The sequence below is a fragment of the Spermophilus citellus genome (assembly GCF_964194105.1).
Source record: "Spermophilus citellus genome assembly, chromosome: 8".
NCBI lineage: Eukaryota > Metazoa > Chordata > Mammalia > Rodentia > Sciuridae > Spermophilus > Spermophilus citellus.
In genome coordinates this window covers 151,298,002-151,313,256 of record NC_138189.1, presented here as the reverse complement: position 1 = coordinate 151,313,256, position 15,255 = coordinate 151,298,002, and the positions used below count along the sequence as shown (strand labels likewise).

The 15,255-nt window shown below is 48.3% G+C and overlaps 1 protein-coding gene across 6 annotated transcripts in view; it reads right to left on the bottom strand.

Annotated features, from left to right (window-relative positions):
* ANKRD50 (ankyrin repeat domain containing 50) overlaps nucleotides 1–14,812 on the bottom strand; it is a 42,558-nt gene extending 27,746 nt beyond the window's left edge. For 2 of the 6 annotated variants that reach the window (XM_081303421.1, XM_081303425.1), the window contains exons 1-2: nucleotides 13,910–14,246; nucleotides 11,642–12,883 (exon numbers count right to left, since the gene is read on the bottom strand). In XM_081303421.1, the coding sequence (XP_081159547.1) occupies nucleotides 11,642–12,153 (512 nt within the window). In that variant the 5' untranslated portion in view covers nucleotides 12,154–12,883; nucleotides 13,910–14,246. Of the gene's footprint in view, nucleotides 1–11,641; nucleotides 12,884–13,013; nucleotides 13,124–13,909; nucleotides 14,247–14,266 lie in introns of those variants that run through there. The other 4 variants (XM_081303423.1, XM_081303424.1, XM_081303422.1 and 1 more) reach the window with 4 other exon arrangements.
* Between the last annotated feature and the right edge of the window lie 443 nt (nucleotides 14,813–15,255).

Genomic DNA, 15,255 nt, shown 5'->3' with positions numbered 1-15,255 from the left:
GGGACGGGGCTTGGCTCAGATCAGAGCATGCAGCATGCGCCCCTCCCCCACACAAACAGCAGCTGACCCACTTCAGGGGAGTCGGAATCCAGTACTGTCAAAATTGACATTTTTATTTTTTGTCCCAGGAACACACAAAAATCGGAATATATGTGTGAAATTTTCTGAATTGGGCAGAGAATATATTGAATTTGTAGTGTACCACTGGATTCTCTCTGGCCTACACAAACAAGCAAAAACCGCGACTTATCCAAAGTGAATAAAAGTACAAGACTGCAGAGCAGAACGGAGAGTGTGGCTGGCTTTGAGCAGACCAACATGCAAACAGGGCTGATGTGTTCAGCCACCAAAGCACAGGTGGCCAAGGCCAAGGACAACAAGCTCAGCAAGTGTCCCAGAGCACACAACAAAGCAGGAGGCCTTCTCTGTGAGGCCCAGGAACCCACCCAGCATGGAGAGAAAGGGTGGAGGAGGGGTGGGAGGGTTGGAATGAATGGAAATCCACCCCGAAGTCCACCCGACACAGCTCCAAGTCCAAAGCAAGAGGACCACAGTGGGAAATGGCCTCAGACTGGGAAAACTGTGTTTGAAAGTACACTGATTTGTTTTATTTTAAATTTGGACAGTCCCAACACTCTTCAGTGCTCTTTTCATCTGACAATGTGTGAGCATGACAGCGATGGCTATGTGAAATGGTACCAGGTGTACAAGACAGATTACGGAAGCAGAATGTTCTGTAGAGAAAACACTCCACAAGCAAGGCAAGAAGGCAGCAGCCCTCCTGCTCTGAGCCCTTTGTTGAGTGTGCCAAAAACACTTGGAGCCAGTTGAGACAGGAGATAGCTATCTGGCCACTTAAAACTACCTGGACTGATGCCATATTCATACACACTCAACAGCAGACAGCAGGTTAATAAAGTAATCACCATACCAGCCTGGTCTGCAATTAAAACTGACCTAAATCATCAACTATCTCTGTTTTTGTTAGGTCGGTGGTGGTGACTTAGTGGCAACTTAGAACAAAGCAGCCCGCGCTGGAAAACAACATCAATCAGGTGCCTGTGGAAATGCCTGTCAATCAGCCAGATCTCCTGACTAACTCCTGTCAATCAGCAGGACCCCCTGGCCAATCCTGGAGTTCAGCCAACTCCCCTGACCAACTCCAAGGGGGCAAGGGACCCTAGAAACACCTTTTCCTGTCCCAAGCCCTTCCCTTCCTGCTGTAAGCCCCATAAAAGTCCAGTCCGGTTGAGCTTCCACTCGGTTTCTCCTCAGACCCTTCTCCTGTCCCCTCTGTGGGTCTGATCGAGTTCCGCCCAGGAGTGATGTCTCAATAAAGCCCGTTGGTCGCAGCCTGCCCCTCCTGATCTGACATCTTGGTGCTGACACCGGGAAGGGATTTTTGGGCTTCTCCCTCAGGGGATTGAAGCCCATCCCTTCCCCCTTGAAAAGAACCGGGAAATTTCTAAGCAGCTCTTTCCCTCTCCCTTCATCCTGGCAGACAGGAGTGGGGTAAGTTCCTCCTTTCCCCGACCTTCCAGACCATTTCTTTCTGTCTGTCCACGCGGTCTATCCGTAAGTCATGCGCGTGCCATAGGCCCTGCCCATTCTGTTCAGGGCTCTGGGGACTGTGGAGACATCCCAGTCCCCCCGAGAGCCCCCCGCCAACTAGGTTGGCCAACCACTAGAGCCCACGGAGGCTGTAGGGACGCCTCAACCTCCGCCCTGGCCCGTATCTGTCCGTAGGTGAGTGCAGACAGAATTTGGGACGCCTTTCTGCTCCCACTCGCCCCCAAGGGTGCCGGAAGGTCATGGCAAACGCAGAGTCCTCCTCTTAGACCCCAAAGTCCTTTGGGTGTCTATATTCAAGTTCTGCCAAGTTAGGGCTCATTCAAGAACTGCCTGGTATTTTACTGCACTGAGACAGTGGGTCACAATGGCCCCCAGAAGGAACTGTTGATTTTAAACCCTCACTGAATTGGACAATTTCTGTCGCCAGACAGGGAAATGGGAAACAACGCTCAGGCTTTTTGAGAATCACTCCCATCTTGCCCTCTGCCCTCAACCTTCTCTCTATTCTTTACTCCCATCCTGTCTGCTCTCCCTCCCAGCGGTACCAGTACCGCGTCCCCTCCCACTCCCTGCTGCAGCTGCTGCCCAGTCTGCGAGCTTACAGTCCGCCTGGCCACCAGACACATGCGCCCTCCCTCCCTCCCTCTCTGGCTCCCCACGCTTGCCTCCCTTTGCCACCCTGGTTCTGATGGGTAGGAAGAATGGGTCTCACCTGGCTGCAGTAGGTGGGATCTGCGGATCCCTCTGAGTCTCCTCCCCCACTCTGCTCACCTCTTCTACTGATAAGACCCTTCCCCTCCACCTCCCCCACTCTCTTCTTCCTCTCCTGCTACCTTGATTTCTCCACCCACCTCTTCCACTGATACCACCCTTCCCCCTCCCCCTCCACCCCTCTCCTCTTCCTCCTCTCCTACAGCCATGATCACCTCCACCCACTCACCCCTCTCTTCTCCCATCAGTGCCCACACCCAGTCCCACCAATCCCTCTTATCAGATTACCCACAGTTCCTTTGTCCTCTCAGGGAAGTAGCTGCTTTAAGATCTTTCCCAGATTGAAAAACCTCTTGGGTCCTTCTCTGCTGATTCTTCTGCTTATATTAAGGAATTCCAATCTCTCTCCCAGACCTATGATCTTACCTGGCACGACGTCTATGTTGTTCTGTCCTCTACTCTGACCCCAGATGAGCGAGCCTGCATTCAGCAGGCTGCTGGAGATCATGCTGACCAAATTCGTTTAACAGATATGACTCTCCCCACAGGTGAAGCAGCTGTTCCCCCAACCAAACCTAACTGGGACTATCAAGATGGCCAACAAGGTCGCCCTCACTGTGCTGGCATGGTCCAATATCTTTTTTTTTTTTTTTAATCTTTATTTTTTAGTTTTCGGCGGGCACAACATCTTTGTTTGTATGTGGTGCTGAGGATCGAACCCAGGCCGCACGCATGTCAGGCGAGCGCGCTACCACTTGAGCCACATCCCCAGCCCCGGTCCAATATCTTATAGCAGGCATGCAAGCAATTTCTAATAAGGTAGTTAACTTTGATAAACTGAGGGAAATTACCCAGAATCCTGATGAAAATCCAGCCTTATTTCTCAGCTGCCTTACAGAGGCCCTAACCAAATACACTAAGCTGGATCTTGAGTCTCCCACCATGACTATAGTGTTAGCAACCCATTTCATTACTCTTTCGGTTCATGATATTAGAAAAAGCTCAAATGAGCTGAGGAGGGCCCTCAGATCCCTATCTGAGACCTGGTGAAAATGGCCTTTGAAGCAGGCTCCATTGCAGAAAAAGGTAACACCTCAAACCCAGGCCTTGGCAGCGGCCCTGAGGCCTAAGTGTCCAACAGAAGTTTCAGAGGGGGACCAGGATTCCTCTCCACCAGAGGCTTGCCTCAAATGTGGATTCGAAGGTCACTGGGCTCGCCAATTCCCAAACCCACAGCCTCCTTCCAGGCCATGCCCCACCTGTAAGCAGACAGGACATTGGAAGATTGACTGCCCCATGGCTGGCCCTTCCTCAGCGCCTCTACGCAGGGGTATGACCAGTCAGGCAGTCCCTTCTCCTGAACTTTTGGGGTTCGCAGAAGACTGAAGAAGCCCAGACTTGAAGACCCCCATCACCCCCGCCGAGCCCAGGGTAACGCTCCAGGCAGCAGGTAAGTCCATAACCTTATTTGTGGACACGGGGGCTGCCTATTCTGTCTTGCCTGCCCATGCTAGGCCTCTGTTTCCTTCCCAGATCTCAGTTATGGGGATTGATGACAAACCCGCCTCCCCAAACTAAACTGCTAAGCTGGCCTGTGCCCTGGAGGGACACCCATTCACTCACTCTTTTTTGGTCATTCCATCCTGTCCAGTTCCTCTCCTAGGCAGAAATGTTCTCCAACTACTAGGAGCCACCCTCCAACTACACCCCAAAAATACTACCACCCACTTCCTTCTTCCTCTAATTCTTACCCTCTCTAATAACCTGACAGTACCTACTGTGCCACTGCCCCCTGACCTAGTCAATCCCCAGATCTGGGACATCTCCATTGCAGGTCATAGCCTCCCACCACAAGCCAGTCTGTATCCAGCTGAAACCCCAAACTAAATTTCCTTCGTGTCCCCAATTTCCCATCTCCAAAACCCACAGGGAGGGACTTAAACCCATTATAGACTGGTTACTGGCCCAGGGACTCCTAATCCTTACTGACTTCCCCTGCAACACTCCCATATCTCTGCTACGCAAACCCGCAGGAGCCTATCACTTAGTCCAGGACCTTTGCCTAATTAACGAGGCTGTTATTCCCATCCATCCAGTGGTTTCCAACCCTCATGCTTTTCTTTCTCATATCCCCCTTTGACCACTCACTTTACTGTCCTGGATCTTAAAGCTGCCTTCTTTTCTGTGCCCCTCCATCCTGACTTCTTTGCCTTCACATAGGAAGACCCTACATCCTTTAGGTCTCAACAGATGACATGGACAGGCCTACCCCAAGGCTTCAGGGACAGTCCCTACCATTTTGGTCAGGCCTTGACACAGGATCTAACTGTTTGTGACTTGGGGACAGCACTCTCTTACAGTTGGATGGAAGCCTTCCCTACCTCCAGGGAAACTGCTGACATGGTCGCCTCCATCCTCATTGAGCAGATCATTCCCAGGTTTGGACTTCCTACCTCCATCCAGTCAGACAACGGTCCAGCCCTCACTTCTCAGGTTGTTCAACGAGTCTCCAAAGGCCTCAACATCACTTGGAGGCTCCCCATCCCCCAATGACCCCATACAGTCATACTTCCATGCTGGGGCCCACCAAATTCAAGATTTCTCGCCAACCCTCTCCTTTTGTTACTAACCATTAACCTCTCTCAAGCTTCTATCCCAACCCACAGATGGCGCTTCTACATCCAAGCGACATGGCAACAGGATGGCACCACCAGCTCTCAGTTTATGGGCGAATGCGATTGCCCTTTCATTGGCTGTAATCGGGCCGTCACCCTTAATGTTACTGGATTCAACAGGGCCACCTCATCCCTCGTATGTTTAGCAATGCTACACTTCATATCAGACCAAACTGAGGAATCCTGTAAGCGCTGGCCTGACACCTATGGTGGGTGCCCTTATAATTCATGCAAAAAACGCTTTCTAGATAAGCCTTGCTATGAGAATCGAGCTACACCAAATTAACTTTTTGGGACCCATGGAATCCAAAATGGGCCTCCGGTGTTGATGGTAAATTTTATTCATGGGGTTTTGCCAAACACCCCTCAGCCTCTATCAGAATATGGACACCTTACATACAAGAGCTCCCTCAAGTTCACATAACCATCCAGGAGCGAGAGAGGGAACTCCAACACCAGCTGGATGCAGGTGCCCATCCTGAAGCTGACCCTTTCTCATGGGTGGCCCTAATACGTCAGGGCCTTCAGCTTCCCAATTTGTCCAAAGTGAATAACATTTCAGACTGTCTCCTCTGCGCAGGTTTGGATCGTACTCCATTAACTGTGAGTCCCATTGATTTTCTGCTCAATACCTCACCTAGACCCCAAGGACCCCCTTCTCCAGCCTTTGAGGAAGTACCTCTTTTTCGTAACTCATCAGGGAACTTCTCTTGCTGCTACACATCCTCAGGTTCTGCACCCTGTGACCAGATTGTTCGAATTTCTTCCTTAACCTTTGCTCCGCCTGGGTTCTTTTTCCGGTGCAATGGTACCCTGACAAAAAATCTAAGCCTCAACATGCCGTTTGCTTTATGTGTTCCTTCCACCTTGGTCCCCCAATTAACTACAGTGAGGCTGAATTAACATGGCTTGTCACCACCTCCCTTTCCAGGACAAGAAGGGCCGTCTTTCTACCAGTAGTAGTTGGCCTCTCCCTGGCCTCCTCCAGCCCTGGACTCGGGGCAGGAGGACTTGGTTATGCAGTAACCGCTACTCAGAAGCTTGAACAACAACTTTGGGAAGCAGTAGAGGAATCAGCCGCCTCTCTTGCTTCTCGACAAAGGCAAATAACATCTCTTGCCCAAGTCTCATTGCAGAACTGTCGAGCTCTAGATCTTTTGACGCAGATAAAGGAGGAACCTGTCTGTTCCTGAAAGAAGAATGCTGCTATTGTATCAACCAAATTGGACTGGTCGAAGAGAATGTTAGAATGTTGACACCCTCCGTCGTTTGGGTGAAAGGCTTAAAGAGCAACCATCAAATGACCCTGGCCAGGCTGGCTAAACTCAACCCTCATTGCATGGCTGACTCCCATTCTCACTCCTATATTAGTAATAGGGCTTCTATTAATGATTGCTCCCTGCCTCCTCAGGTTCGCTCGAAAGCACGTGAGTGAAACTGCCAGAGTGACCTACAACCAGATGCTCCTATACCCCTACAGTCGCCTCCCCACCGAACCTATACCCGATCCACTCCCCCCCACGACGCCCCTAAACAAGCAGGAAGTAGCTAGACCGAAATTCGCAACCCTATATCACCAAAAAGGCTGGAATGTTAGGTTGGTGGTGGTGACTTGGTGGTGACTTAGTGGCAACTTAGAACAAAGCAGCCCGCGCTGGAAAACAACATCAATCAGGTGCCGGCGGAAATGCCTGTCAATCAGCCAGATCTCCTGACTAACTCCTGTCAATCAGCAGGACCCCCTGGCCAATCCTGGAGTTCAGCCAACTCCCCTGACCAACTCCAAGGAGGCAAGGGACCCTAGAGACACCTTTTCCTGTCCCAAGCCCTTCCCTTCCTGCTGTAAGCCCCATAAAAGTCCAGTCCGGTTGAGCTTCCACTCGGTTTCTCCTCAGACCCTTCCCCTGTCCCCTCTGTGGGTCTGATCGAGTTCCGCCCAGGAGTGATGTCTCAATAAAGCCTGTTCAGTGGCCTTTTTAAATCTGCCTCCTTTGGTCGCAGCCTGCCCCGCCTGATCTGACAGTTTTCTCTTATGAAGAGCTTGGGCGTTCTTTCAGCTAGGCTGTGACAGTCTAGATGGGCAGCAGCATTGCTCTCCCTCAGAGAGAGGTGGTATGTAAAGTGCCACACAAAGCACTAGGGTCAATATAAAAAAGTTCATCAGAAATGATGTCATAAAGAAGCATATGCGTAACAAAAGAGGTACGAGATACAACATATGCCAACAGAAGAGGTGCAAGGACAACTCAAGGTAGAAGTCGAGAGAGAGTAAAGTGAAGAACCATCAATGCTACAGAAACAGATAAAAAGCTGGGAAAGAACAGTCCATCATTGAGCGACTCTTATCTGACACAACAACAAGTGTCAGGGTGGTCTCCCAGTTCGCCATCTTGTCCTACCAAGCCACGCTGCCTTCCAGCATGGACTCGAGTTTCCTGCAGAACTCTCAAAACCTAGACAACTGATCTTAAATTTTCATCACTGTTTCATTCTGTCTGTGCTTCATCTGGGGTGCCCTGAAGACACTCTTTCTTCCTACTGCACAGGGCGACACAGGAAGCCATGCCACGCACAGAAGACTCACTCCTGGTCCTGCAGATATTGGCCTGAAATAAACACAGGCTCTGACTTGACCAGGACGAGGGTCGGGAGTTCCAGCTCTGTGCCAGACACCTCCCACAAAGACCCCAGGGTTCAAGGCCCGAGAGTAGGTTCACCCGGAGCTCCAACCAGACCCAACCTTCAGCCACCCTCTAGCCCCTCCCCAGGTCCTGGATCCTGGAAGGCATCTTGCAGTCCCAGGTCTGCCAGGGAGCTCCACTCTAAGCCAACTCCAGACAAGGGCTGTCCAACAAGACACACAAGGGCTGTAACAGAAGCGGAAGGGGCAGGAATGGAAGAAACCAGTCTAAGAACGTAATCGTTTCAACTTAGTTCCACTGATAACACAACTGTAAAAATCATAAAACTCCAAAATTAGTTAAAAATACAATGAAAAAGCAACAACAGAAATTAATGTGTCTTATTTACCTCAGTTATTCTCAAATTCAAGCTCCGTGAAGGCAGGACTCTGCCTACTCTGCTCACTGCTTTATGTCCCACAGAAATCAACCTAACACAGCTCGCCAGATTTAGTAATAGATGCTTTTCTAGCCACTTACTTTTTCTTCAGTTTTTCTTTCTATTTTTCCCTATATTTTACTCTTAATACTAGGTGAAACACATAATATTGTATGCTGACTTCTTACATGCAATGATACTACTGAGTTCCATTTTCCTGAATAACAAAGAGAGGTAGAAGGAATTTCATATTAATCTAGTTCCATACTGTCATGTTCCCTTCTGACTTGGCACAGTATGTCATTTCTTAGATTTCGTTGTCATGAAATTTTTTTATGAACTGTTCTCAAAAACACACAGCGTTTGCTCTCGATATTTGCGGTTAAGAATTAATGATATTAGGGCTAGAGTTGTGGCTCAGTGGTAGAGCACGTGCCTAGCATGTATGAGGCCCTGGGTTCGATTCTCAGCATTGCATATAAATAAATAAAGGTCCATCAACAACTAAAAGAATATTTGGGCTGGGGCTCAGTGGTAGAGCGCTCACCTAGCACATATGAGGGACTGGGTTTGATCCACAGCACCACAAAACGGTAAATAAATAAAATAAAAGTATTGTGTCCATCTACAACTAAAATATATTTTAAAAAATAATAATTGATATTAAAAAAATTTCATGACAACGAAATCTAAGAAATGGCATACTGTGCCAAGTCAGAAGGGAACATGACAGTATGGAACTAGATTAATATGAAATTCCTTCTACCTCTCTTTGTTATTCAGGAAAATGGAACTCAGTAGTATCATTGCATGTAAGAAGTCAGCATACAATATTATGTGTTTCACCTAGTATTAAGAGTAAAATATAGGGAAAAATAGAAAAACTGAAGAAAAATTAAGTGGTTAAAAAAAAGCATCTATTATTAAATCACTTCTCTGAAAGTTCCCCAGCTTAGTGGATCTGAGAAAAAGGGTTTTTTCTTTATCAATTTCTCACTACTAGTAAATTGTTTCACATGACTATGTGGAACTATCAACATTATCAAATTTTAAATGTTAAGAAAATAACAATATAAAAGCTGGTTTTGGATTTTGTTTTCGTTTAAAGTGAAAAATAGATTTTGCATATCTTTGCTTATATTTATATTTCATCTCATCACATAGCTACTTCTATCTCCCTCAAAATACCACAACTCCTTGAAAACAATGGTCCTCTGTCCCACTGTCTGGCTGTTAAATTACAACTATACATGCCCTGATAGAATATGTTCCTATTAAAATTCCTTGAAGGACCTATTTAAGAAGTCAGTTGACTTAGTCAATTTTCTGCTTCTGCAACAAAATACCACAGAATGGGGAATTTATAAACAAGAGAGGTTTATTCAGTCCTCCATTCTGGAGGGTGAGAAATCCAGGATGGAGGGGCAGCATCCGGTGAGGGATTTCTTACTGGTTAATGTGGTAAAAGGGCAAGCAAGTGTAGACACAGAAAATATAGGATGGAAAGACAAAGTGATTAGCACCCACTATCAAGAATAGCACCTACTGTCAATCAGAAAAACAGTGCTGGTGCAGTTTTCACACACAGCTCTAACTGCTTCTTCCCTTCGATTAGATAATAACTGTAAATTACACAAGAAAAATAAAATATGAGGAACAACTGAGTAAGAGAAAAATTTCTTTTAGAAAAATCAATGATACTATAGTGAGAGGTATGCTTAAGTATTAGGACATTAAAAATATATAGTTATCAGGATTTTAAACATTTAGGTATTAGAAATTTATATATGCATTCCAATAAATTACAAAATTATATAATTTTAATTAATTAGGGTATTCTTGAATTCTTTGAAAGTAATTGTTTTAGGTGTCATCCAAATAGTTTATGAACTTACTGATGACAAAGAGATTAAAACTCAAGTCTTCACAATTGATGGTTATCTTGAGAAAAAGTAATAAAAGATGTTTTTGTGTAGAGACCATAGTCTCCCAAAAGGGAAAGTTTCATTTTCAAGACTACCTCACTGGCTCAATCACAGTGACTGCACAGTGGACCTGCTCCATCACACCTGCCATCTCCCGTCTGTGCCACAAGCATTAACTCAGACATCCTCATAGACTGGTGAATGATGTAACAGTTTTAAGCCTGATTTTGATGACCAAAAGACGCACCCTGACTTCTACTGGACTGCACTGACAGATTAAAAGGCCAAGAGTCCTATACTTCTCAAAAGCAAGACTCTGTGAGTTTAATAACCCCTCCCAAGTTTAAGTTCTACACTATCATTCCTCATTCTTAGCCACACTGTGAACCAGCCCTCACTCTCCAACTTCACTGCACACCAACTTCTACATCACTCCCCTTTTCATCAAGTCCTTAAAAGAAATCTATATTACAAATATGGAGAGAGATCCTTCAAATGCCACTTAACTAGCTTGGACAGTTTACTTCCCTTTCCACCCCTCAGTTTCCTCATACGTAAATGGGGATGACCTCACAGAATATTATGAAGATGAAATGGTTTAATATTTATAAAACTCTTGGAACAATGACTAACATACTGTTTCCTATAATTACTAAATATTATCAATATACCTTCAAACTTTATAGATTTCATGACACTAGATTTGAGGAGACCATAAAAACAAGCATCCCCCTTTTCAGAGCTACTCAAAACTGTTCCAAGTCCTCCTGGAGACACACTCATACAAACCTCCAGTGCACAGTGTTCCATAATCCTTGGGGCACAAACTTTTACCTGCTAAAGCCTAGTTAATATGGGGAGAAAAAGGTGTGTGGCAAAATGAGTCACTCAAGTAGAAGGGAGGCAACAGCCAGCACACAATAACCAATTGCCACTTTCACAATGACCAAGGAAGTCACAGGCAAAAATCATATTTTCAAGAAATTATGTTTTCTTGAGCAAATTTTGAATCTGCAGCCACTTCAAAAAGCAACTTGCTTAGATCAGTCCACTCACCATGAACAAATGCTTAACTAAAATTAGGGGGAAAAATGTTCTCTGTACCACTCACTAAAAGCACTAAAATAATCCCAAATTTTCACTATGTTACAAATATCACATAAACTTATAATTCAACTTTTCAATAAGTTAATATGGGAATAATCCCAAAACCACATTAGCAAATTTTCTTCAGACTCTCAATGCCTAAGACGCCTTTTAAGGAGAAATTTTCATGTAAAAAATAATATGCTATAAACAAAAAGGTACTGGCTTCTACACTGAGAGTTCTTCTACTTCAGCTCGTAGTATAGATAGTTCATCCTCCCTGAAAATGAGGCCTGGTTTCCAGGCAGCTAACTGTTCTTCTTTATCGTAAGAACAGACTCCCCTTACCACTGACAGTTACTGTTAGAAACGGAACATTCTGTTACTTAACAAGAACAGTTAAGACTTACTTTTAATCTATATACTGTGCAATACAAAGTTCTGTTTCTTCCCATACTAAAATAAACAGTTGTACTCACAACCACCGATTAAGCCCAACTGCACAGCACTAGTAAAAGTACCTCAAAAAAAAAAAAAAAAAAAAAAAAACCTAGCTAAAAATCACTAATTGTTGCACAGAAACCTAAACACTATGACATTTCTTGCTGTTACCTTTTGAATGCTTCTGCTGGGTTCCTCTCACATTCCCCAGGCTGTAAGAGGCTTTGAACGGCTGGATCTCGTAGCTTGTCCTCATATCCTTGGAGTAGTCCACTGCGGCATATCTGGGCAACCAAACCTCTAACGAACCCTCCAACACACAAAGTATCAGAGTCCTGGGCTTTGCAGAAATGAAAGGCCAAAGCCTGGCGATGTAAACCTCTCTGCAAGCTTGTAGGTGAACTTGGCCATAAGAGTTCAGTACACAGGGCTGTCTTGCCACTACCAGGCCCTCCTACCAACAACACACCCCAGGCAGCTGCCTTTCCTGAGACAGCACCAGCATTATTCCCAGAATTCATCACAAGGGACGGTGTGTTGACAGCACTACTGCAGCAGCTGGTTTTCTCCTGGAGGCAATGCTGAAGCTTGTGGAAAACCCACTCCCTACAGTAAAACTGCTTCCCTTGCAGTAAACTTGTTTGGGCCATTCTGCAGACTTTTTCTTCCCAAGGATTAGTCATAATAGGTTTTCTATCTTCAACACTGGCTAGGAGCTAGGTACACCAATATAGTCTTTATATCCATTTGGACATAACTTGCATTTGAATGACAAAAGTAACCAGTTACAGAAAAATTCAACAGTCACAATTTATCAATACAATGTGCATGACTATATTTGCTTCCATATTCTTGATTAGCAGAGAATATATTAATTGTTGAACAGACACAAAAACAACTGGTTCCAAAGCTTGCCAATAGTTTTTGTATATCTTGATGGGTCATACAGCTCCATTGTCATGTCTGGAGTTTATGTGACTGTAGAGATTTCAAGCATATAGATGAAATAATAAATCTGGAAAACTCAAAATGAGAAAACTCAGTCTTTCAATATATAACAAATGCTTCTCCAGACTCCAAGTGTTAATTGTGTATATGAAAATTAGATGTAGAAAAGTTGTCCATTATCTTAAATGTTATCAAAGAGATAACATTTATATAGTACATAGGTAGCTCTGTATTTCTTATTGAAGGATGATCACTCCAAGTACTAGTTCTTGCCAGTTTTAGGCATCTGGGCAACTTCGAGGGAACGGATTCAGATTATCTCTTATGTGGCAGAAATGACAAACCACTATTTACACCTTCTTAATTCAAAGCATTCATAAAATGCATTTTTCAAGACAGCAGATTCTTAATAAACGGGTTCCTGGGTCTTAAGATGTCCAGGTAATCCACAATTTCCATAAGTAACTAAAACGAAACAAACAAAAATATCTTAGTGCAAAATACCATATATTAAAAGCTTATTTACAATTCACCCATTAATCTCAAAAATCCATACACCTCATCTCTGGCACTTTCAAGAAGTTGGGACACTTACCCCTCAAAGATACTGGTTCTATTTCCCTTTTGCATTATTTTCTTCTATGGTTGTAATTCCCAATCAGCCGATTTTAATAATTTAATATCGATTTTTGAAACCTTTTCACCCTAGAAAGGGAAAAAAAGAGACTTGCTGCACATGGAGTGACACCCTTCATTTTGGCCAGAAGGCTCTGAGGCTAGCTTGGTGGAACAGCGCCTCCAAGGAAGCGCTCTCAGCTCGCCCTGCAAGGCCGTCAGGGGCTGTCTACTGGACTCTCCGCACTTCTTTGTTGGCAGTTTGCAAAATCGAGGAAAAGAACACCAGGGTTGCGGCGGGATGGGAACTGGTTAACAGAAAAGGGAAGGCGACGGTCCCTTCCACGAATGATAAATCAAACACTACAGCGTGACTCCTTCCCCGCGCTGCACCAAGGGCGACGCGCAGGACGGGGTCGGACGCCACCTCCCGCTCCGCGCAGCGGCGAACTCCTCCCGAGCACGGGCGCGGGACAGCGGCGCCGGCGGGGCAGCCCGAGTCCAGCTCGGCCGGGAGACAAAAGGGTCCGGGTCCGGCGCCCGGGCCGCCGCGGCTGGCCGCTTGGCAGAGGCCGCGCCCCGCACCGCGGTCCCCCGGCCCGGCACGCCCGCCGCCGCCCGCCCCGCCCCTGGGGTGTGTCCGCGGGAGGGTGCGGGGTCCTCGGAGCCCCCTCGAGGGCCGCGGCCGGCGTCCAGCGCGGCGCCCCAGACTCTCCGGGCCCGCGGCGCCGGGCGCGCCGGAGCGGGGGTGGCGCGGCGGGGAGGCGGGTCTCCGCCAGCCCCGCCGCAGCCGCGCGCTGCCGACCGAGGGAGGGCCTCGCTCCCGCCGCCGCCGCCCCTGGGCACCGCGGCCCTGCCACCGCCGCCCCTCGGTACCTCGGGCCCCGCTGCCGCCTCAGGCACTGGGTGCGCGAGACGCCGCCACCAGCAGCGCTCCCGGATCCGGCTGCAGCCGCCTCCTCTGCCGGCCTGGGGTGCGCTCCCAGCTGCAGATCCGCCTCTTGGCTCCCGGCGACGGCCAGCTCCAGCTGCCCCAGCAGCCCGGGCCGTGCCGCTCCCCACCCCCACCGGCCAGCGGCCGCCACCGCCGCCGTCAGGGCAGTGACTGTCTCGGGCAGCCGGGACCCGCCGGCTCCGCCCCGCCGCCGAAGCTCCGCCCCCAGGCCCCGCCCCGCCCTTTCTTCGCCCGCCCAGGCCCCGCCCGCTCTCGAGGCCCCGCCTCCGCCGTCCGACCTGCCTCACCCGTCCGACCAGGCCACGCCCCCGGCGTCCGCCCTTCTTCACTCGCCGGCGAGCGCCCCGCCCCCGGCCCTGCTAGCTTCGCTCGCCCGGGCAGGTCCCGTTGGGCTGCGCAGGCCCCGCCCCTGAGGCCTTCCCCCGCTTCCCTGGCGGCCCGTGCCCGGGCGTGCGCGGCCGCTGGGGACCCGCTGTCGCTCGGCGGGGGCGCCTTTCGGGGCGGGCGTCGGGGCTCCGCCTTCCCACGGGGGGCGGAGGACAGGGCGGTGGTGCGTTCTCGCGACCTGAGCTCTCGGTAGTCGCCGCCTCCCTCGGCCGCGAGCCTGCCTTTGTCCTGCGGGCCGCGTCCCTCCCTCGCTGCGCGTCTCCGAGGCCCCTGGGCTCGCAGCCCCGCGCCGGCCTGTTCGCCTTTCCGTCCACTCAATTGCGGGGATGCTTTCCCAGCCCAGAGCTCCACGAGGGATGGGCCGAGGAGGGCACGCTGCCGGGCCGCCGCCGCCCGCCCGTTGGGGACGCTCCGCTGCAGCGCCGCCCGCCACCTCGCTGCGTGCAGGAGGCGCCCGCTGTTGGCTCGCCCTGCGCCCTCCCGAGGTCTAGATCCCGGGTTTCTGCTGGGAAAATAGGTGTGTTGTCAATCGACGGAGTGGGAAACTAGTGCTGTTATTGTTTTTATTGTTTTTGCTAAAGTGAAAAGTTCTCCTTTTTTCCGGTATGTTTCCCAAAATACCAAGCCAATCTCCCTGGTTTTAGGAATTTCAAAGTATAACAAGCATACATTAGTAGAAACACAACCAAGTAGACCTGCTTGTGCTTACTCTCCCATATTGTTTATTCATGGCATGAGGCTTAATTTTTAGCTTTAACTTATTTACCCTTAATTTGGTGGTTCTTTTTCCAGAACACAACCAAAATGACAGTAAAGTTTAATTTTTGCATATTTAGATGAAAGTTGATTTTTATGAAACTATAAATTATGATTTAAACAG